Source organism: Phocoena phocoena, chromosome 2 (genome assembly GCF_963924675.1).
Source record: "Phocoena phocoena chromosome 2, mPhoPho1.1, whole genome shotgun sequence".
In the NCBI taxonomy this organism is placed as follows: Eukaryota; Metazoa; Chordata; class Mammalia; order Artiodactyla; family Phocoenidae; genus Phocoena; species Phocoena phocoena.
Window position 1 is genome coordinate 108,627,044 of NC_089220.1, and position 22,203 is coordinate 108,649,246.

General features: G+C 50.3%; 1 protein-coding gene and 1 non-coding gene across 3 annotated transcripts in view; one reads left to right on the top strand and one right to left on the bottom strand.

Annotated features, from left to right (window-relative positions):
• Positions 1-22,203, bottom strand: part of MEGF11 (multiple EGF like domains 11) — a 234,380-nt gene that overhangs the window by 37,176 nt on the left and 175,001 nt on the right. For both annotated transcript variants that reach the window (XM_065870890.1, XM_065870889.1), the window contains exon 9: positions 21,983-22,157. In XM_065870890.1, the coding sequence (XP_065726962.1) occupies positions 21,983-22,157 (175 nt within the window). The remainder of the gene's footprint in view (positions 1-21,982; positions 22,158-22,203) is intronic.
• On the top strand, positions 7,799-7,906 carry LOC136119488 (U6 spliceosomal RNA). The gene has a single exon (XR_010655488.1). It is a non-coding gene; the product is annotated as a U6 spliceosomal RNA (small nuclear RNA).

Genomic DNA, 22,203 nt, shown 5'->3' on the forward strand with positions numbered 1-22,203 from the left:
GGAGCCAGGGATCTGATTTTATTCATGTCTAGATTCTCAGGGCTTAGGACCCTGCTGGTGCATAGATGGGCCCTCGATAAATGTTGTTTAATTGAAATGAGATGCTTGTGTGTACATGCTGGCTTCTACCATGGATAGGACCAAAAGGACTGGGCACCTTCCGTATGCTTTCTCTCTCATGCCAGGCAATTCACCAAATGTTTGTGAGTGGGGGCCAACTCTGAGCCAGCCCTGGGAGTGGGCTCCAGGGACACACAGGAGCCTGTGACCCGCTCCAAGGCAATGGCCACGCAGGGACACTCATGCTTGCATCTAGATGTGTTTATTTGTCCACTTATTTACTGTCTGTCTCCCCAAGTTAGACTAGAAACTTCATGAGAACAGGGACCTTATCTGTCTTGGTTACCCCAGTATCCCTAACTCAGTACCTGGCACAGAACAGAAGTATTCTATGAATACTCTTGGACAAATGAGTGAGGGGCCCTGGTGGCCGGGGGTTCTGTGGCTCCCATCACACACAGGAAGCAGAATATTGTCTGGTCTAAGGAAGAGTCCCATGCTACCACACCAACTCTGAGCCTCCCTGGGGGCTCTTGTGCAAAGCGAAAGCCAGGCCAGATCCTGGTATATGGTTCCATGCCCCATCCTGCCACCTCCTACCCAAACCCTGCCCGGCCAGGCTGAGGGTCAGAAGTACAGCCAGAAAATTACCCTGTTGGCCTCGAGTGCATCCACTCTGGAAGACAAGACCCTCCAAGCTGAATAGGATCTCAGAGATGATCAAATTCATTGCCTTCATGAGAAGGAGACTGAAAGTCAGAGTGAGCCCATGAGGCAGAACTGGGACTTATCTACCCTCTTCCCCCCCGTCCAGTGCCTGGCCCAGACCAGCCTTGAATCCACGTCTGTTGATTTTTTCAGATTCTGGAAAAAAGGACAGGATGAGGGCTTCCCTGGTGGCGCAGTGGTTGGGAGTCCGCCTGCCGATGCAGGGGACGCGGGTTCGTGCCCCGGTCTGGGAAGATCCCACATGCCGCGCGGAGCGGCTGGGCCCGTGGGCCATGGCCGCTGGGCCTGCGCGTCCGGAGCCTGTCCTCCGCAACGGGAGAGGCTGCAGCAGTGAGAGGCCCGCGTAACGCATAAAAAAAAAAAAAAAAAAAAAAAAAAAAAAAAAAGGACAGGATGAGAACCCAGGGAAGTTGGGGAGTCTGTATTTGGCATCTCACGTGTTTCAGATAGCCTAGCACCTCTGCTCACTCCCTCAATTAAGGCCCTTTATTGAAGCTGTTCCCCAAGATCTCCATCCAGAATTCCTACACACCTTGCTGCTGGAAAACAGCTTTCTCTTCTGATTGACTGATGTTCATACTAGGTAACATACAGGCCTTGGTTTCCTTATCAATTATATGTGGCTGTTGAAATCAATCAGTCTCCCCAACTTTTCACCACCAAGAGCCCTTGTTGGTATCCTCCCCCTACAAAGCTCTCTCAGTTTGAGAGACACCGCTGTCACTGTGTGCTGGTGTCTAAACAGGTGCAATTTGGCCAGTGACCACATGCCATGTGATGCAGGTGGCAGCATCCTATCCACCAACCATGACCTAGAAATTCCTATGATATCACCTATAACCAATCAGGGCTTCTGATTAGCTCACGCTAACCTGGGAGATCACATAGAGTTAATTTAATTCTAATTAACAGCAGAAGAAAAACCGTGGTGTTTTAGTGAGCTTTGTCACAGGTAATGGGAGACTGCCTGTAGGCATTGTGAAATGTTCAAAACCACTCCTGGCAACCTCCTGCAGCCTCTGCACGTGTCTAGCTGGGAACCACTGGCTGGATCATGTCTAAGGACCTTTTAGCTCTCTCTGAGCATCTTCTTGCATGCAGTAGGGGTCTTAACCTGAAGGAGTGAGGAGTGGTGGGAATGCAGGGCTGGGGTGGGGAGCCCTCCTGGAATCTAAAAGTCACACCATCTGGGTGGCCACCTATTCTGCTAATGTGCGGCCTGGGACTGGTCACATACCCGTTCCTATCAGTGGGGGGACAGCTCCTTGTGCCAGAGCTGGAAAGGATGTTGGGAATCACTTGGTCCGGCTACCTTGTTTTACACGTGAGGAAACTGAGGCCAAGAGAGGGAAAGTGACTTGCCCAAGGTCACACAGCCAATGCTAGGCAGAGATGGGTTTGGAACTCGAATCTTCTGGCTCCCATTTCAGCAGAGGATGCTAAGATCCCAGATGTGGTGGAACTCTGGGATAGCCTACGCAGCCCCTGCTCACTCACATCGACAGCACGCTCACCACCGAAGCGCAGAGCATCCAGAGGACATGGCCCTGACCTTGAGGAAGGGCCACCGGCCAGGCCCAGACACTTTGGCCCTTTCTCAGCACCTGGCAGTTGATATCTGGGTGTTTTTATATTGCTATCTATCCCCATTACACTTGCATAGCCTGCCCCCCTCCTCCAGCCCAGGAAAGGGAGCCCTCCACTTCCCACAGGGGCAGGTCCCGGAGGTTCCAGCTTCTGCGGAGGGAAGCCTGCCAGTCCTGCTCAGTGTCTCCATTCTGTGAATAGAGGATGGATGTGAACTCCTCCTCCCATCCAAAGGCCTGCTAATTATAGACGCAGCATAGGCTGTTAACATTTTGAACTTGATTTGAAAGAGCTACTGGCAGAACCCCTGGAGCTGGTCTCACTAAAGAGATGCAAATCTCCCCTCCACCTGCCTTCTTTTTTGTTTTTTTTTTGCGGTACGCGGACCTCTCACTGTTGTGGCCTCTCCCATTGCGGAGCACAGGCTCTGGACACGCAGGCTCAGCGGCCATGGCTCACGGGCCCAGCCGCTCCGCGGCATGTGGGATCTTCCCGGACCGGGGCACGAACCCGTGTCCCCCGTATCGGCAGGCGGACTCTCAACCACTGCGCCACCAGGGAAGCCCTCCACCTGCCTTCTTGTACAATGTGGCAACACAGGCCCAGACCCCGGTGGGTAGTGAGTTATATGTACTATTAAATTTGTTTCAAATGTTGTTTACTGAATATTCTCCCCTGCAATATGCTGCTTTGTAGTTTGGCCCTGTTTGGGAAAATTAATCAACAGCTGGGTTCCTTGTGTTGATCATCCATTTTCCTTGCAATGGGCAGGAGATTAATGAGTATTTTTTGGAGTGAAAGAGGAGGAGGATGGAAAGTGGTTGACCCTCCCTCACACAAAAGGGGTAGGCAATTGTGCAAGTTTGTCTCAGGGTCCCCTTAAATATGTTCTGTGGGTAGAAGGCAGTGTAAACGGAGTGGACTGTGTTCTTTAGATCCAGGCTGAGGTAGTGGGCAGGCTCAGCAGGCCCGTGGGAACTCAGCAGAAAGGACTCTGGGACAGACAACCAGGGAAGTCGGCCTGGCCCCCATGTCTTCTTGCTGGAGGAGTAGGGATGGCTTAGGCAAGAAAGGGCCCTGGACCTGGGGTCACAGTACATGGGTTTAAGTGAGGCAAAGGTACTGGCTCACAGTGACCTGACTTCATTCGTTCACCCATTCAGTCCACAAACGCCTGTTGAGCATCTACCATAGGCCAGGTGCCGTGACCGGCCCTGGCCTCACTAACCATCACGCTAGACTAGGTGTGACCTAAGGTCCCCTTCAGCTCCTATATTCTTTAACTTTCCCCTGCCCTTCCACTTCCAGAGCAGGTTTCCCTGTTCCCTGTTCCTTTGTGACACGTTACACAATTGTGATGAATTAAAACAAAATCAGCTCTTATTCACTAGACTGTAAGTTCCATGAGGGTAAGGACTGGGTCTCTTTTCCTCAGCCCTATGGCCCTGGCCCTAGCATGGTGCCTCCACCACAGTCAGTGCTCAGTGCCTATGGGTCGAATTAATTCAGTCATTCAGGGAATGTTTTTGAAACACTAGTATGTGTCTGACACTGTGATAGGCCAGGGGATACTCCGTGAGCGGAACAGAGCTTGTCCCTACTCTCATGGAGTTTACCCTCCAGTGGCGGGAGCGGGGTGAGGCACAAGATGAGGCTGTGGCACGAAAGGGCTCAGGCTAGGCCTCTCCCTACTTCCAGATGTTCTGCAGTGGCCTCCCCAGTCCTCTGGTGGCTCCTCTTCCCCTCTTCTCCCGTGCTATGCCTAGAGTTTCAGGGCCACCAACACGAGCTGATTTAGGTGCCCAATGGCACTTCAATGCCAGAAGCACACATGTGGAATGTGCTTCACTGTTTACAGAGCCCCTGTAAAGAGCAAGCGTCTGCTCTTTGCCAAGCAGGGAGCCAGCCCTGGGCTGCTACATTCCCCCTGCCTACCCTTCTTGGTTACCGCCACTCCCAGCTCTGAGGGCTTAGGCAGTGGGAGCCTCATTTGTGATTTCCCAGGGAGAAAGAGTGACACGCGGTCCACGAGGCAGAGAGAGAACAGCTTGGACTGCATGCCAGCCACAGAGGCCTCTTCAATGCAGAGCAGACCTCACTGGACCTAATTAGTGTGTCACTGATAAAGCAGCAACTGACAGTGGATGCATGTTGGGGAAGAGAAACTCTGCATAAGGCATGAGGAACAGAGGGCCAGAGAGATGAGAGGGAGAGAGGGACGGAGGCCACTTGTCACATCCATCCCCATCCCTGCTTCCCTGTGCCAAGGGGGTAATGCTCAGGGCCTGTGCGGCTGACTCATTCTGCCTGGCTCCCCTGGAGGACAGGTGGAGAAGGGCTGAAGGTTAGGCCTGGAAACCCTAAGTCTGTCCAACATGAGTAGGCTGTCAGTGACCTGAGGCTGTGCACTGTACAACTCTAGAGGTGCCACTCATATGGTAGTCACTACAGCTTGTGTATATATTCCATCAGATTTTTTGCAGATGTCAGCAGAATGTCTTGAGAAAGGAGTGTTTTTCCCTAATTTGCACAAATATGCTATATAAATTCGACCCCTCAAGAGGTCTCGCTAGAGGAGCTCAGACACCTCCTAATAGTTCCCACACAGATACCAAGACATTTCAGGAAGACCTGAGACACAGTGAATGTGGCCAAAAAAGGACATTTGGGATCAAGTTCAGGCCTTGTTCACTTAGCTGGTAAACTAAGCTGGTAAACCAAGCTGGGGTCCTTCTGGAGACTTCGATGGTAAAACCAAGTTTCTTTTCTCCTCTGTGTTGATGCCCTTGTCCTATCTGTAGCCCCTTTCTCTTCTCCAACCGTTCCCTCCCCTGAGAGCCTCTCCTGAGCTCCAAGGAGGCATCACAGGCTAATAAGGGCTTATTGAACACTCTTGAGAGGTATCTGTATCTTATCAGGAGGCTCTCAAGTCTAAACTCCCTGGAAATGTTCTTGCATGCTGGGTACATGCATAGTGGGCAGTCCCTGGAGAAGGGGGAGCAGGTGTGGGCAAGACTCTGGTCCTTACTGTTGTCCACGCCCCTTCACCCCAACAGACAGGGCTGACCCTTGGCTTAGGACAGACTGACCCATCCCCAGTGCTGGAGATAGGAGGAAGGAGACTCAGATTTTTAACTGCCCCCTTGGTGCTAGCCTGTGCCCAGCACTTTTTGTTCCTTGTCTCCTTTTGTTCTTGTAACAGCCCTGCAGGGAAGGAATGACTTATCTAGAGAGAGAACCATCCTGGAGAGAGGCCAAAGCGAGGCTGGAGGGGTCAACTTGCCCTGAGTCACACTGTGGGAAAGGGGCCAACTGACTCCACAGTCCACTCTTTCCTCTAGACCTGGCTGCCTTGACTGCAGACAGGGCAGCAGTGACAGGGACCCCAATGTCCTGAGCACCTAATATATACCAGGCCCTGTAGTCAGTGCTTTTCTACACATTTGATGTTAAATATATGCTGACAGTGGAGGCAGGAATGGCTAACAGGGGCTTTTGGAGGGAACTCTTAGGGGGCATTTGTATCTTATGTTACGAGGCTCCTGAAGTCCAAAGGCCTTTAAGGCTTGAAAGAATAAAGCTAATGTGGAATAACAGGTAGTGGGAGCGAGTGTTAGACTGGGGATTGTGCCAACATCCATCAAATACTGTATATCCTCTGGAAGAGAGAAAGCTGGTTACACTGATGGTGATGGTGATGGTGACACTGCTGCTGTTGGCGCTAATGATGCCTGGGGATGCTCGCAACAGCGCACACACAGGCCGGCCTCAGCTCTCAGTTAAGAGAAGGGAGCTTCCTGTGACAGCTTCACTCTCCCGCTTCTGCTCCCCCAGCACTGAGCCCTGTCAAGTGCTCTGGCAGCTCCTGAGTACCAGGGAGGTGGGGATGATTGTGGCCACGGAGGATCAGGACATCTCTCGCAGGCCTTCTGGGTCCTACTCCCTTAGCAGACAGAACGAGGCTTCCCTGCAAAGCCTGGGCTGGAAGCTTCGGGACTTTCTGGGCAAACACTGACAGCATATGGCCTCAATCACTCTGCTGCATTAGGTTTCATGATTTCCCTAGTGGTTTTAAAAAGTGCCGAAGAACAGTGGCTCTAAAGTGCTGGGAAATCCCAGACGAGCATTTAGAGGAGTGTGAGGGGAGAACATGGAGGGGGCGGCAGCTCAAGATGAGACTGGAGCATGGGAAGGGTGCAGGTGGGCCGCCTCCCTACTTCCAGATGTTCTGCAGGCTGTTTTTGGTGAGCCTGTGTGTGTGTGTGTGTGTGTGTGTGTGTGTGTGTGTGCAAGGAGTGGTACCCAATCCTGATGTATGTCATGTGAGTAATACACACGGGCCCTATGTATACCAGATGTACAAATGTTTTGCCTGCGTGGAAGAGCAGGCTAGGGATAGGATTTTGGCTTTTGCTGTCCCAGTGTCTTGGTTTGAATGGTAGCTTATAGGCCACCCCCAACCCCCACCAGCCCACTGCCCCATGCACGGTCTATGCAGCGTATGACTTTGGTGTGAGTGTGTCAGTGGTGTGACAGCTGTGGGGTAAGCTTAGCATCTGCATGTCAGACATTGGGCTGATCCTGGTCACAGAGCCTCAAGGGGGGATTTGACTACAGTGGCTTTGCACGTGGCGTGCATGGCAAGGACACGCTGGGTCCACTTTGTGGGGTTGGATATATGGTGTGTGTGTGTGTGTGTGTGTGTGTGTGTGTGTACTGCAGAACCTAGCTCCTCTGGGGTGGTGGCTGGGAGGTGTGGGCCCAGGGCGGTGGCCTGCAGAGCCAGAGGCTGACTATATTGACAGTGATAATGTCCCAAGTGGGAACCAGATTGTGGGGGACAGAGGGCCCTGCAGGGGCTGATGGGGGGTGTTACTAGAGTCCAAGCAAAATGTGGCACATTCATGACTTAGGGGACGCTTCTAAAGGACCTGGGAATTTGTTCAGTGAGATTTACTGATCATTCTCTGGGCAGGCCCGGGAGTGGACTGGGGTTAGGAGGCTGGCAGGATGGGGAAAAGGGACAAATCAGAAAGACCTGCCCTCCAGCAGTTTTCTGTCTAGTAGGACAGAATCATCCACAGTGTGTCACCAGAGTGGGTGTTCAGTGTCCTATGGATAGGTTGTGTCCCATAGGAAGAAAGCAAGTATGAGGAGATGGCAACTGAGCTGATCCTGTATGGATGCACAGGCAGAATTTGGCCAGGAGGATAGAGAGCAAGGGCATTCCAGGGAAAGGACAGACTGAACAAAGGTAAAGAGGAGACACTGTACATGGGAGGGTGGGTGTATCTCCAGGTTAAGGCAATCCATTTGGATTTTCCAGAGCACCACGGCTGAAGGGTAGCAGTGGGACAGGAGCCTGAAGGTCAGACTGGCCCAGCCAGGAAGGCTTCAAACTTTACCCTAAAGACAAAGGCAGGTGCTTGCTTCAGGCAGCACACGTACTAAAACTGGAATGATACAGAGAGGATTAGCATAGCCTCTCTGCAAGGAGGACACGTAAATTCGTGAAGTGTTCCATATTTTTCTATATACAGAAAGCCCTAAAGACTCCACACAAAAACTACTAGAACTGATAAATGAATTTAGCAAGGTAGCAGGATACAAGTTTAACATACAGAAGTTGGTTGCATTTCTTTACACTAACTATGAAATATCAGGAAGGGAATGTAAACTAACAATCCCTTTTAAAATCGCATCAAAAAATAAAATACTTAGGAATAAACTTCACTAGGAGGTGAAAGACATATGCTGAGAACTACAAAACATTAATAAAGGAAACTGAAGATGATTCAAAGAAATGGAAAGATATCCCATGTTCTTGGATTGGAAGAATTAATATTGTTAAAATGGCCATACTACCCCAAGCAGTCTACAGGTTTAATGCGACCCCTATCAAAATACCCATTACACTTTTTACAGAACTAGAACAAATAATTCTAAAAGTTATATGCAACCATAAAAGACACAGAATTGCCAAAGCAATCTTGAGGAAAAAAACAAAGCAGGAGGCTTAACCCTCCCAGACTATAGACAATACTACAAAGTTACAGTAATCAAAACAGTGTGGTATTGGCACAAAAACAGACATATGGCTCAATGGAGTAGAATACAGAGCCCAGAAATAAACCCATACACCTATGGACAATAAATCTTTGACAAAGGAGGCAAGAATATACAATGAGGACAATGGATAGCCACATGTAAATCAATGAAATTAGAACACACCCTCACACCATACATAAAAATAAACTCAAAATGGCTTAAAGACTTAAATATAAGACATCATAAAACTCCTAGAAGAGAACATAGGCAAAACACTCTCTGACATAAATTGTACAAATGTTTTCTTAGGTCAGTCTCCCAAGGCAATAGAAATAAAAGCAGAAATAAACAAATGTGACCTCATTGAGCTTATAAGCTTTTGCATAGCAAAGGAAACTATAACAAAACAAAAAGACAACATACAGACTTGGAGAAGATATTTGCAAATGATGCAACTGACAGGGCTTAATTTCCAAAACATACAAACAGCTAATACAATTCAATAGCAACAAAAACAACAAAAACCAACCCAATCAAAAAATGGGCAGAAGACCTAAACAGACATTTCTCCAAAGATGGCCAATAGGCACATGAAAAGATGATCATCATTGCTAATTATTACAGAAATGCAAATCAAAACTACAATGAGGTACCACCCCACACTGGTCAGAATGGCCATAATTAAAAAGTCTACAAATAGGGCTTCCCTGGTGGTGCAGTGGTTGAGAGTCCGCCTGCGTTTGTGCCTCAGTCCGGGGAGATCCCACATGCCACGGAGCAGCTGGGCCCGTAAGCCATGGCCACTGAGCCTGTGCGTCGGAGCCTGTGCTCCGCAATGGGAGAGGCCACAACAGTGAGAGGCCTGCGTAACACACACACACACACACACACACACACACACACACACACACACACAAAGTCTACAAATAATAAATGTTGGAGAGGGTGTGGAGAAAAGGGAACCCTCTTACACTGTTGGTGGGAATGTAAATTGGTGTAGCCACTATGGAAAACAGTATGGAAGTTCCTCAAAAAATTAAAGAGTTGCCATATGACCCAGCAGTTCCACTCCTGGTCATATACCCAGACAAAACTATAATTTGAAAAGATACATGCACCCCTACGTTCATAGAAGCACTATTTACAATAGTCAAGACGTGGAAACAACCTAAATGTCCATCAACAGATGAATGGATAAAGAAGATGTGGTATACAATGGAATATTACTCAGCCATTAAAAAGAACGAAATAATGCCATTTGCAGCACCATGGATGGACCTAGAGATTATCATACTGAGCAAAGTAAGTCAGAAAGTGAAAGACAAATACCATGTATCACTTACAAGTGGGATCTAAAGTATGACACAAATGAACTTATCTACGACACAAACAGACTCGCAGACATAAAGAACAGACTTGTGGTTGCCAAGGGGGAGGGGAGTGGGGGAGGGATGGATTGGGAGTTTGGGATTAGCAGATGCAAACTGGTATATATAGGATGGATAAACAACAAGGTCCTACTGTAAAGCACAGGGAACTATATTCAATATTCTGTGATACACCATAATGGAAAAGAATATGAAAAAGGATATATATATGTATAAGTGACTCATTTTGCTGTACAGCAGAAATTAACACAACATTGTAAATCAACTATACTTCAATAAAACTTAAAAAAAAAGACAAAGGCAGGTCCCCGAGAGCAGGCAAGTGACTCTGTGTTTCAGCCTATTTTAGGAACCCCCTCCCCTGAAGGCAGGCACCTGGGCCACTCTTTTCTGTTTGAGAGAGGTTGAGGGTCCAGACTCAGGCAAATCCAGTGGCTTATCGATTGTGGAATCATTAAAAAAAAAAGTTATAGAATGAATGCAAAGAAAGGCCAGAAGTTGAAACCTGAGAGGCTTTTACTGCGGAACAAAAATGGAGGAGGGGGACTTCCCTAGTAGCACAGTGGTTAAGAATCCACCTGCCAGTGCAGGGGACACGGGTTCGATCCCTGGTCCAGGAAGATCCCACATGCCACGGAGCGGCTAAGCCCGTGCGCCACAACTACTGAGCCTGCGCTCTAGAGCCCACGCACTGCAACTACTGAGCCCAGGTGCTGCAACTACTGAAGCCCACGCGCCTAGAGCCCGTGCTCTGCAACAAGAGAAGCCACTGCAATGAGAAGCCCACGCACCGCAATGAAGAGTAGCCCCCATTCGCCTCAACTAGAGAAAGCCCTTGCGCAGCAATGAAGACCCAACGCAGCCAAAAATAAGTTAAAAAAAAACCACGAAAGAAATGGAGGTGGGAAAGGCCGCCTCTACTGTCCACACTGTCCATCCTTCCCATCCCCCAACTCTATAAATTACTCAAGTCTTTTAAAGCTGGTTTCCTCTGGGCCCGGAGGTGTCTCAGACAAGTTCTCATAGAATGCATCACTATACATAATACGGGCCTGGGATGTGCTCTCCATTTAAGAACCTGAGGCCTTGGCGGGCAGGTTTGAAGGCAGCTCAGTTCAGACCTCCCAGCAGGAAGGGAGAAGGTGGCTGAAGGCCTGGGTCAGAGCCTGTCTGGGGTTGCAGGCCTGGGGGAAAAGAGGGGAGCAAGCCCTCAGAGGGAGATGGGGCAGGAGGGGTTTGTCCTGGCAGCATTTGCCTGGCGAGGGGCTCAGCCTCCGGTTTGAGAGAGGGGAAGGCTGAGATGCTCAGAGTTGTGTAACCTTGCCATGACTGTGTCCTTGTGTGTAAAATGGCAACGGCGACATCTAACCGTGATACAGATGGGTGTCATGGTGATGACTGGGTGCTCTATCCATACCACCACCTGGGAAACTGACACTTTCCCTCAGCTCCTAGACAGATGTCTGGTTGCCCTATAGTTTGACACCACTTCCTAATTCAGCTCTCACGGTTGGAGCACCCCTGTGGCCATGCTTAAGGTTTCATTTTGGTGGGGGGCCGTGAGGATCACTCTGGGTTTGCCCACAGAAGGGGCAGGTCAGTGGCAGAAGGCTGCATCAAACCAGTGGGCTCTGGAACTTGACTGCTGGGTTCAGGTCCTGGCTCTGACACTTATGGGACCTTGGGCAACTTCTTCCTTTTCAGCATCATTGGGGTAGAATTAACAAACTCTGTGCAAGTTATTAACCTCTCCGTGTCTCCGTTTCCCTATCTCCAAAAATGGGGATTATAATAGTACTTTCTTCCAAGGGTAGGGGTGACGATTAAATAAAGTATTACATGTAATGTTCTTAGAACAGTGTCTGGCCCAGAGGAACTGCTATAAATGCTTTAGGCATTCTGATTATTACCCGTGGCCGAATTTGAGCCCAAGCCCACTGCAGATGGAAGAAAAGAAATTTAAGATTTACCCGCTCTGTGGCAGTTGGGTAGTGTACCTGTTTCATCCTTATACCATCCTAGGAGGAACTCCACGTGCGAGGTGAGCACAGTGGGGCTCAAGAGGTGATCCTGCTGGCGAGCATGTCACCCCGCTGGCGAGAAGCAGAGCTGAGGTTCAAACTCAGGTTTCCTGACTCAAACCCCATGCTCTTCCCCCTCTGCCAGCAGCCCCCACTGAACCATGGGGAGTGATGGGAGCCAGCGTCGGCTGAACACCTACTGCGTGCTGGGCCCCTAACCTGTGATGTCACCGTCTCCCCGCACAGGGTGTGGAGGTCAAGGGAGGCAGCGTTCCGTCACGGCCCTGCTCAGGACTGCAGTGACTCCCTCTTGTCTGCTGAGTTCAGCACCAGTGCCCACCTGGCTGCAGGGTCCAGCCTGCTCTGCTTTCACTCTTTCCTTTGGGTTCCCTACACCCCTGCTCACCGGGGCCACCTGTGCTGAAGGCTGGAGCACCTGGGCCCCGCTCCCCTGGGCCTGTCTCAGGGAATGAACACTCCTCAGAACTTTCAGGAGAGGGGAGAACAGTTACTTTGTAGTGTTTTTGGAGAGAACTTTTGAGATTGTTTTTTTTCATTTACCCCCATTGTTAGTCTTCCTATTAGCCCCACCTTAAAGTAATTTATTCATGACCTTTCTCTGCAACATTTTGCATTTTCCAGACGTCTTCTGTCAGGAGTCCCTTCCCCTCCTGGGGTCCGTAATTACTCTTGCAGGTGGAATTACTGGTGGTAAGGACTAAGCGGGGAGATGGCTGGGGAAGGGCCAGGCTAGGTGGGGCTTTGGGGCTTCAGGGCAGGGGTAGCAGGTGGGGAGTGGGCTCTTCCTTTGCTCCAGACCCACAGCCTTGGCGAGGGAGTTAGTCTGCGGCCTGGACCCCACTGCTCTCCCTCACGCCTCCGGGTGCACACACGTGGTGCTGCTTCTAGCCTTCCCAGCAACGTGTCTCATCTCAGCTTCACCCCAGACCGAGGATACAGGGAGCAGGGTTTGTGCCCCATTTTGTGGAAGACGAAGTTAGGCACAGAGAGGTGAAGGGGCGTGGGTCAAGTCGAACAGTGAGTAGGCGACCGAGCCAGGGTCGGGGCCCGGGTCTGACTCCCGGCTGGCCCCTGCTCAGCACTGACTGCCCCGCACGGCCGTCCTGAGGCGAGCTTGGCCTTGGAGCCATAAGCCCTGGGTTCTAGGCCCAGTTCGAGGTCCTGGTAGGTCAGGTCTTATAACTGCTCTGAACTGCAGTTTCCTCATCTGTGAGATACAGCTAACAATACTCGCCCCGCTTTCCTCACAGGAGAGCCGTGAGGACTTAACAAGCTGAGGTGTGAGACAGCTAGCTGGGTAAACTGTAAAGTGCCGCGCCACAGTAAGGGTGGGAGACTGAGGGTCCCAGCCACCTCCCCTTGAAGACAAAGGGCGGGAAGTCACTAGGTTCCAACTGAGAAATAAGGTAGCTAGCGTTGTCCCCTCTCCTGGGAAAAGGCCTGAGAGAGTGTCAAAGCTGGCTACTTACCACAGATCCACAGCCCTCTCCTCTCCAGACAGCTTTTGTTTGTGGCTCAGAGGGTAGGCTCTGGATTCAAACAGCTATAGGCTCAGCTCCTGGTGACCACGGACCAACTAGGGAAAGTTACTTCAGCTCTCTGAGCCTCAGTTTCCTCATCTGCAAAGTGGGGATCCTCACAGCCTCTACTTACAGGGTTGCTGCGAGGATTAAGTAAAAATAACGTATGAAAAACAGAGAGCCTGGCCTAGGGCCCGCCACGGTTCCTCAGTGCTCCAAACGTGGGCCACTGTCACCCTCACACGGCCATCCACTTCCTCCAGACCTTTCAGGGAAGCTCCTCTGACTCGTGGCCCCGCCCCACGTTGTACAGTCTGCAGGGCGGCCAGGACTGGGAGTTGAAAAGGGAAGAAACACCATCATCGCCAGAGACTTGGACAAAAGGAAAACTGAGAGTGTTTAAAGCATGGACGCCTCAGACCTGCCCCGAGAGCTTCTTCTGCTGCATGGAGAGAGCTGCAGGGACCAGGCCTGAGACCCAAGCCCCGGCTCCGGACCCCAGTGATGAGGCCAGTGATAAAGACGCGAGGAGCACGGCCGGGAGAGGGTGGTGTGACAGGGGGACCGTTTATTTTTTAGAACAGAAGAGTCAGCAATTTTCCCTAATAAAGCTACAAACCATGGAGTCCCAGAGGGGGAAGGCTGGACTCAGCCTTTGTGACATAAAACCAATTTTCCCTATTTTGCTCTGTGGATTAATTGCCAGCGTGATTTAACACTCTGGTGACACCCCTATCCCTCTCTGCCCTGGGAAAAATCAGTAGGTGTCTGCTGCGGGGACAGCGAACTCATGAGATGGAGGTGAAGGTGGAAAAAGCATCTGACTGGGAGCTATGTCACTTGCTTCACGTCCCAGTTCTGCCAATGATTTGCTGTGTGACCTAAGTCACTTTCCCTGTCTGGACCTTGGTTGCCTCCTTTGCAAAATGAGAGGGTGCACCAGGGAAGCACTGAGCGTTCTTCCGAGTCTGCCACTGTCAAGGGTAATTCTCATTTTGTGCTCCCACAGACCAGGAAGGGCAGGCATTATTAACCCATTTAACAGGTGGGAAACTAAGGCTCAAAGAGGCTGAGTACGTTGCCTAAGGTCACACAGCTACCGAGCGGAAGACTTGGGATTCCAATCCAGGCCTGTCTGACCCCAAAGTCCATGACCTTTACCTCCAGTAAACACAAGGAACCTTGACAATCAGTTATTGAACATTCAGTACATGCCAGGCTTTTTCCTAAGCACTGTGCATATTTCATCTAATTCAATCCAAAGGATAACACTAGAATGTAGTGCCATTATTTCCCGTTTTATAGATGAAAAACTAAGGCTTGAGAAGCATAAGGAACTGGGCCAAGGCCATTCAGCAGAAGACGACGGAGCTGGGATTTGAGTACCGGACTATGTATGTCTGTGTATGTGTTTATAGTTTTGGATCATTTCTGCTACTTTGCACTACCTGTGCTCCTCTGCTCACACGGGCATGGCAGCTAGAGAGTGAATTCCTCATCCCCAGCACAGCAGCCAGGAAAATCTTTTACTATAATAATTAGGAAGCTAGTCAACGGTGGGGTGGTTAGGGGATGAGAAGCTGGTTTTCTAGGCAGGGGGCTAACAGTCTGACCTCAGTGTGATGAAGAACGAAACAATTAGAACAGGAAATGCACACACATTATATACGTCACCTGGCTCTAATTTTCAGTCCACATTCTCTTCTGGCCCCGCAGCTGCCCTCTCTCCCTAGTTTCAGCTCAAGAGCCACACAAGAGGCAGACATGCGCTTTGCCCAGCTGGTGCGCGGGTGTGTGTGTGCTGGGGGAGGGTGACGTCTTCAAAGGACATAGGAAACCTTGGAGGAAAATTCAGTCACTGCTCCACTGCTATGGATTTTTGTAACTCTCATCCCCCTCCCGCCTTCACTGGCCTGAGCAGCTGAGGTTTGCCTGTGACCTACCGACAGCAGGGAGAGAGGGGAGAAAAATGGGTACACTAGTTTGTTCATTTGGGTGATGGAGTGCCCGTTTCCCTCACCAGTATGCAAGGTTCAATAACGTCAGACAGGGCTGCAAAAAATTGCAGCATAAAATGATGAGCCCTTTAAGGTAACAGAAATTCTGTCATCCGGGGAGAAATACAGGCCCTGAATCCCACGGGAGGGGACACCAGGCCCCCCCCATCCCCCACCTCTCACACTCCCCGTCCCCCTTATAGCCGGAGCTGAAAGGGAGTATCTGTGCTGAGGATCAGAAGGCCCCCTATCTCCCGGCCACACGGGCTCAATGCGTCCATGCGGGGAGGAGGTCTGGGAAATCGAGTCTTTGTAGCACTGGCAGTGACCTCACAGGCTGTTCACTCCAGGTGCCAAGGCGGCAACAATTAGTTTTAGAGCAGTGGAGGAGGCTTCATCAGGCTGGCCACGTAGGTGAGGCCTCAATTAAGGAAAGCTGGCCAGCAGAGGAATGTGGAGGGGCTGAGAAACTGGCCTCCTCCCCGCTGTGATGAGAACGTCTGTTCTTCATTCTGTGGCTGCTCTTGGGAGCCCTGGAGCCCTTGGGAACCCTGCAGCTCCCAGCCAGGAGGAAGTTTCAACTAACTCTGCTCTCTTCCCCTCGCCCCTATTTCCACCTGTACCCCCAAACAGGGGACTCAGGCCTGGACCAGTCAGCGTCTTCAGGTAGGGGACCCCTTGGGTACATAACAACAGCGACAATAGCAGTGGCAGCATCCCCAACAATAATGATAATAATAGCTAACACTTGTTGAACGATGACTAATATACCAGGTATTCTAGTTATTTTATATGTAAGAATTAATTTAATCAGCCCAATAATTCACTGGACTTTATTATTATTACCCTTTCACGTATGAGACAACAGAGGCACAGGAAGGTTATATCTTGCCCGAGGTCACACAACTAACAAGCACATGAAAGCAGGGAATCTGACTCTAGAGTCTCTGGCTAACACCACTATATAGAATTGCGTAAGGCAGAAACTCATACCATTTGCCCAAAGAACCTGGAGATGATGCTGGCGGACAGCTGCTCCAGTCCCACTGCAGCTGCCTGTTTATCTAAGTGCAGAGAAACCAGTGGGTAGATTTAAGCTCCCGCCCTGCTGGCAAGGCCCTTCGGAAATGCCATGAGTTTCCTTCCTATAAAGGTCAGTTCTGGAAACTTCTGCTAAGGGCCTTCATTGCTCTTCCCAAGACTTTTATTCATTTCAAAGTGTCCTGAGCAAGACATTCACATGGTAGCCATGTGGTGGGGGAAGGCAGTAGGAGGTGCAGGGTTGGAGGGAGACAGACGCTGAGCCGTGTGCTGAGGGAACAGACTAGATGAAAGGGTTAATTCTAAAGTGAGGAATATTCAGGGAACACTTCATGGAAGAGGCAGCCTTTGATTTTAGTCTGAAAGGCTGACAAGGATTTTCATAGACTGAGATAAAGACAGTGGGGAGGGCCATTTTAGGAAGAGGGAAAAGCTTGAGAAGCAGCACAGGCAGAGGCCCAAAGCAGACGCTGTGTCTGGGGAAAAGCGGATATGTGTGGCCACAGCACAGTTTTGTGCCAGGTAGCAGGGGATAAGGTTAGGGTGGACTAACTAGTCTTAAGGGCAGGTTACAAAGGACTGGGGTTTGAGCTTTATTTGGTGGGTAATGAGAAGCCATGGAGAGGGGTGATGGGACCACAACTTCCAAGTGGATGGATAGCTCCACTTAGTCCCCTCAACCACAATACCCTCCCCTCACTTCCTGAATCATCCCTGACTCGGACAGTCCCAGGACTCTGCCAGCTTGAGACCCCTGTCATGTGACCCTCACTCTGCCTTCCCCTACCCCTGTTCACCCTGGTGCTCTGGCTGGGTAAGGAACCTGGGTTCTAACAGGGCAAGAGCAACCTTGCAGCAGAAGCTCGTGGGAACTGTCCAAGGTGCTGAACCGATGCCACGCCCAGTTTTAAGTACTCCCATTTTAATGATTGGCTCCCGCACCATTGTTTCTGTTGGACAGAGAATTTCATTCCCATCTTATAGATGAGAAATGGAAGCCCCAAGAGTTCGAAGAACCAGAGCTAGGAACATGGTTTCTTGCCTTTCAGCCCAGGGCTCTTTTCTCGCACTCAGCAGCCCCAATGTAGTCCAGCATTGCATACCCGAAGTGATTCCATTGCTGCTGCCAAGCTAACATGTAAAATGCCCAGACTCTCTTCCCACTTCCATCCCTATGTTCATTTCCCCAAACACTGACAGGTATGTCCACCCCACAGCGCCTCCTGACACTGACCACTGAGGGCGATCCACAGGTGCTTGGGTGGATCTGCCTGGAACAGCAGCTGTGCACGTTTATGGCTTTATTGCATCGGGAATCCCTGGGCATAACTCATCCTGGCACTCTCCTTGGAAGGGAGTGCCGGGCTTGAGGGAAGCAGTGTTCTCCCACACTGTCACATTTCACCAGCAATTGACTGCCCTTTTACTGGGCATCTAGTGTTCCAGGCCCTGAGCCGTGAACTTTCCATTTGAAGTTTCTCACTCTCATGGCTAAGTCTCCTCTTAACAGATGAGGAAATTCAGACTTAGGCAGGATAAGTGACTTTTCAGTAGGGACAGTGGGGATTGGCAGGCCACGATCTGAACCCAGATTCATGTGATTCCATGGTGGCCCATCAGTCAAAGTCTATCATCTAATAGATGAGAGCTGTGGTGGCTCCCACCACTACTGGCTTTGTGATCGTGGGCAAGTCACTTATCCTGTTTGAACTTCAAGCCCCTCATTCTCAGGCCTAGGCATGTGGAAGTGCACCTCTGTAGGGCTCCTGTGAGGAACAGAGATGAAGCTTGTGGCAAGGACTCGGTAAGTGTTTGCTGCTAATGTGAGTATGACTATTATTGGGCACAAGCTCTTAGAAGGCTGGATGGGCATCTGATTAGCCTTTCCATACCCTCAGCAGCTCCCCCAAGTTCTTGGCAGAGGAAATATCCAGTGTCCTGGGAAGGAAGGAGAAAGAGTGTGAGGGTTAGAACACCCTGAGTGTCAGGTGGGCTTGCTTCTGCCCCACATTCTTATGGCCTCAGGGGGTGGGGACCACCTGGCTGGATCAGGCATGCCACTGGGCTCCCGGGGTAGTTCAGTACTCCTCATGGTTATGTTGAGGCTGAGGCCATTCTCAGTCCTCAGACTCTGAGAGACCCTGTTTTCACAAATGTATCCCAACATCCTCCCTAAAGAGCCCTTGGCAGGAAGAGCTCTGATGGGAGAGGACAGCTGAGCATATGCCTCACATCCATCACCATGTTGGCTACTCACATCCAGTAGCAGACAGGACTGAAGTGACTCTCACCTTACAGATGAGGACACTGAGACCCAGCAAGGTAAAGCGACATGTCCAAGGTTACTGAGCTGAGGCTCAAGGTCTCCAAACTCTCAGAAAAGGGTTCTTTTAATTAGTCTCAAATTAATTGCCCGTCCTAAAACTCCTTCAAGGAAAAAGACAGGTGCATAAATTCACAAACCAACTAACAAATAAAGGCAATGCTAATTATCACTGACTGCAGGACATTTGGGGGAGGGTCTCAGCCAAGTCTGCTTTCTAACTGCTCTGATCTCCCACCCTGACCAGAGCTGGCTAACTGCAGGAAGTTGCATTCATTCAGAAGCCGGGGTGAGGGCAATGGTTTGGTTTCCCCCTTGGAACCTGATGTGTGCGGGAATGAGCCACGCTGGATGAGACCAACTGACTATTCTGTAATCACCTCAAGCAGCTACTGCTCAACACCCGACAGCGCCCCAAAAGAACCTTTCCAGGTAAAATGAGGCTTGGCAGGAGGAGATGGATGGGAATTCACAGGGTCTCACCAGGGCCGCTTCGCTCACAATCTGTCTTATTTAGCCCCGAGCCCCAGGCAGGTGGGATTCCACATCAAGATGATTCCTACAAGTGCCAAGTCCCCTAAAGTTCAAGAGCAGGAAGTCATTTGCATCCCAGATGGAAGGAAGAGACGCAGGGGCCTGGCCTCCAGATTCCTGGAGCCATGGCCTGGGGGCAGTGGGCCCACAGACACTAGCCTCTCTAGGACCACCCCCAACCTTCACCCACCCAGGGCCTGGATTTCCCCTTCTTTTGAGGAGCAGTGACAAGGCAGGCAGCTGGGGGTGAAGAAGGGGGAACAGGGAGGCCCATAGACAATGTATACAATCAGACTGTAACAACCTCAGTGATACCCCCTTCCCCTGGCCAATACACACACACACACACCCACTTGCTCCTACTTTCTCTCATTTCCTCCAGAAGGGTGTGTTTCCTGACTTGGTCTGTGGAGCCTGCATAGTAGACCATCTTAGAAATCAGTCAGTTCATCTCCCCCTGCACACTCGCCATTTACAGATGAGGGAACTAAGACCCTGAGAGCGGAAGCCACTTGCCCAAAGTCAGAACTACCCTGGTAGCCAAGCTAGGACTGGGGTCTGGATGTCCCCTGAGAAGTCTTGTGTGGTCACTTCATTTTGGCTTCAGTCACCTGATCACTTGACTAGGTGAGACTTTTAATCCCTCCTACCCAAACCCCAAACCTCGGGCACTCCATTTTTCTATGGAAGTTATGGACCAAGCTCACACCAATAAAGGTAAATTAGGAAATTTGCAGGAGGGACAGATCTTTTTCTCTTTTGAAGATGCCACTGGAATCACCTTCACCCAGTTTTATCTGCATTGGGGAGGGGGAAGAAGGAGCTGAACAGAGTTTTGTTGTATAGATCAGGGGCAACCTGCCCACAGCAGACACTGTCACCAGGCAAACCTGTACTCTTACATCACGACAAGGGCTTCCTTCCAGTGGATCGCCACCTTGGCAGCACACTGGCCACAACCAGACCACACTCAGACCAAACATATCAGCATCTCCAGGAGAGGGCAGGGGCATCAGAGTTTGTAGAGCTCCCCAGGTGATTCCAGTGGGCAGCCTGAGTTGGGCACCATCCTCTTCCTACTCAAAGTGGGGCCACTGAACAGCAGCGTTGGCATCACCTGGGAGCTTGATTAGAAGCACAGAACCGGGACTTCCCCAGTGGTCCAGTGGGTAATACTCCGCGCTCCCAATGCAGGGGGCGCGGGTTCAATCCCTGGTCGGGGAACTAGATCCCGCATGCATGCCGCAACTAAGAGTTTGCGTGCCACGGAGTTCGCATGCCGCAACTAAGAAGTCCGCATGCTGCAACGAAGAGCCCGTGTGCTGCAACTAAGACCCGGCACAGCCAAAATAAATAAATAAACAAATAAATAAAAAATAAATATTTGAAGGAAAAAAAAAGAAATGCAGAACCGTAGGCACCTCCTCAGATCTACCGGATCAGAACCTGCACTTTATCAAGGTCTGCTGGTGGTTTCTGAGTTCACTAAAGTCTGAGAAGCACTGAGGCAAGGTACTCCATACAGTATAGCCCATCTCTACACCTGACAGCAACCTTGCAAGGCAGGTGTTCCATTCCACAGGTGAGGAAACTGATCCTGAGAAAGGTTAACTCACTGGCCCAAGGTCACACAGTTGGTGAGTAGGACAGCCAGGATGTGACCCTGGGCTGGTTGCAAAGGCCACTCTTTGTACTACATAAACCACTTCTTATAGCACCATAAAAAATCTGGTCACAGGGGTCCCCTGAATGTTTGGGTCCTCAGACCCACTGGGCATGCCCCGCCATTGAACAGGATTCCACTTCCAATGTCAAGTTCCCCAGAATCAAACCTCATAAAGACCAGCATAATTCATGAGGAAATACAAATAGTAAACAAACACGTGGGGGAAAGGTTTACTCTCCCTAGTAATCAGAGAAATGCAAATTAGAGCAATACTGAGGAGCCATTTTCTACCTATATAATTAGCAAAAATTAAAAAAAGAAAAGAATGTTAGCAGAGTTGGTACATTCATACATGGCTGGCGGAGGTGTAGATTTATATAACTCTTGAGGAAAGTAATATGGCCACATCCATCAAGAGCCATAAATACATTAGGCCCACTGACCCTGGGAAGTCACCCTAAGGAAATAATTCAATAGGAGGGGAAATGCCGTTTGTAGGAAGATGCTCATTGCAACATTTGTTGTGAACACTGGAAACAAATCAGTATTCAGCAGTAAGGGAATGGTTGAGTCAGCAGGGGGGCCATCAGCTCCTGCAGGGTCATGCAGCCATTTAAAATGATAATTAAGAAGCCCAAGCAGCAAATATGGGAAAAAAGAAAGCAAAATACAAAACTCTGGGCTTATTACGTGCTCTGTGGTTATCATGATGGAAAAATATTGTGTGCGTAGGATATGGACGCAATTCGTCCAAACACCAAAGAAGACAACTGGTGTTTCAGGGTGAGGGGACAACGGAAAGACACCTTCCTTCCATTACTTTTACAGTTTCAAACCCCAATAGAATTGGCCTTTAAGAACAGCCTTGGCAGCTCTCTGGTCATGGACTCTATCTCTGAGTGGCACATGGAGATACCCTCATTCTGCATCCATGGCCACAGGGCCACACTCCCTGATTCCACCTGGAAGTGGGAGGAGCTGGCCCCTCCTTTCCTGTGTAGGGGTGGCGGTGGGCGGAGAGGCCATGGGAGTCCCCTTCCATCTTACCATGAAGCCTGGGGCACAGGTGCAGCTCCCAGTGACGCTGTGGCAGTTGGCGCCGTTCTGACAGGTGCAAGGCAGCTGGCAGCCATCGCCATAGTAGCCAGCAGGGCAGGATTCATTGCAGTGGTGGCCAGACCACCCTGGCTGGCAGGTGCAAGCTCCAGTTACTGGGTGGCAGCTGAGCAGATGAGAGAAGAATGAGAGGACAGTCTGGTCAGGAATGC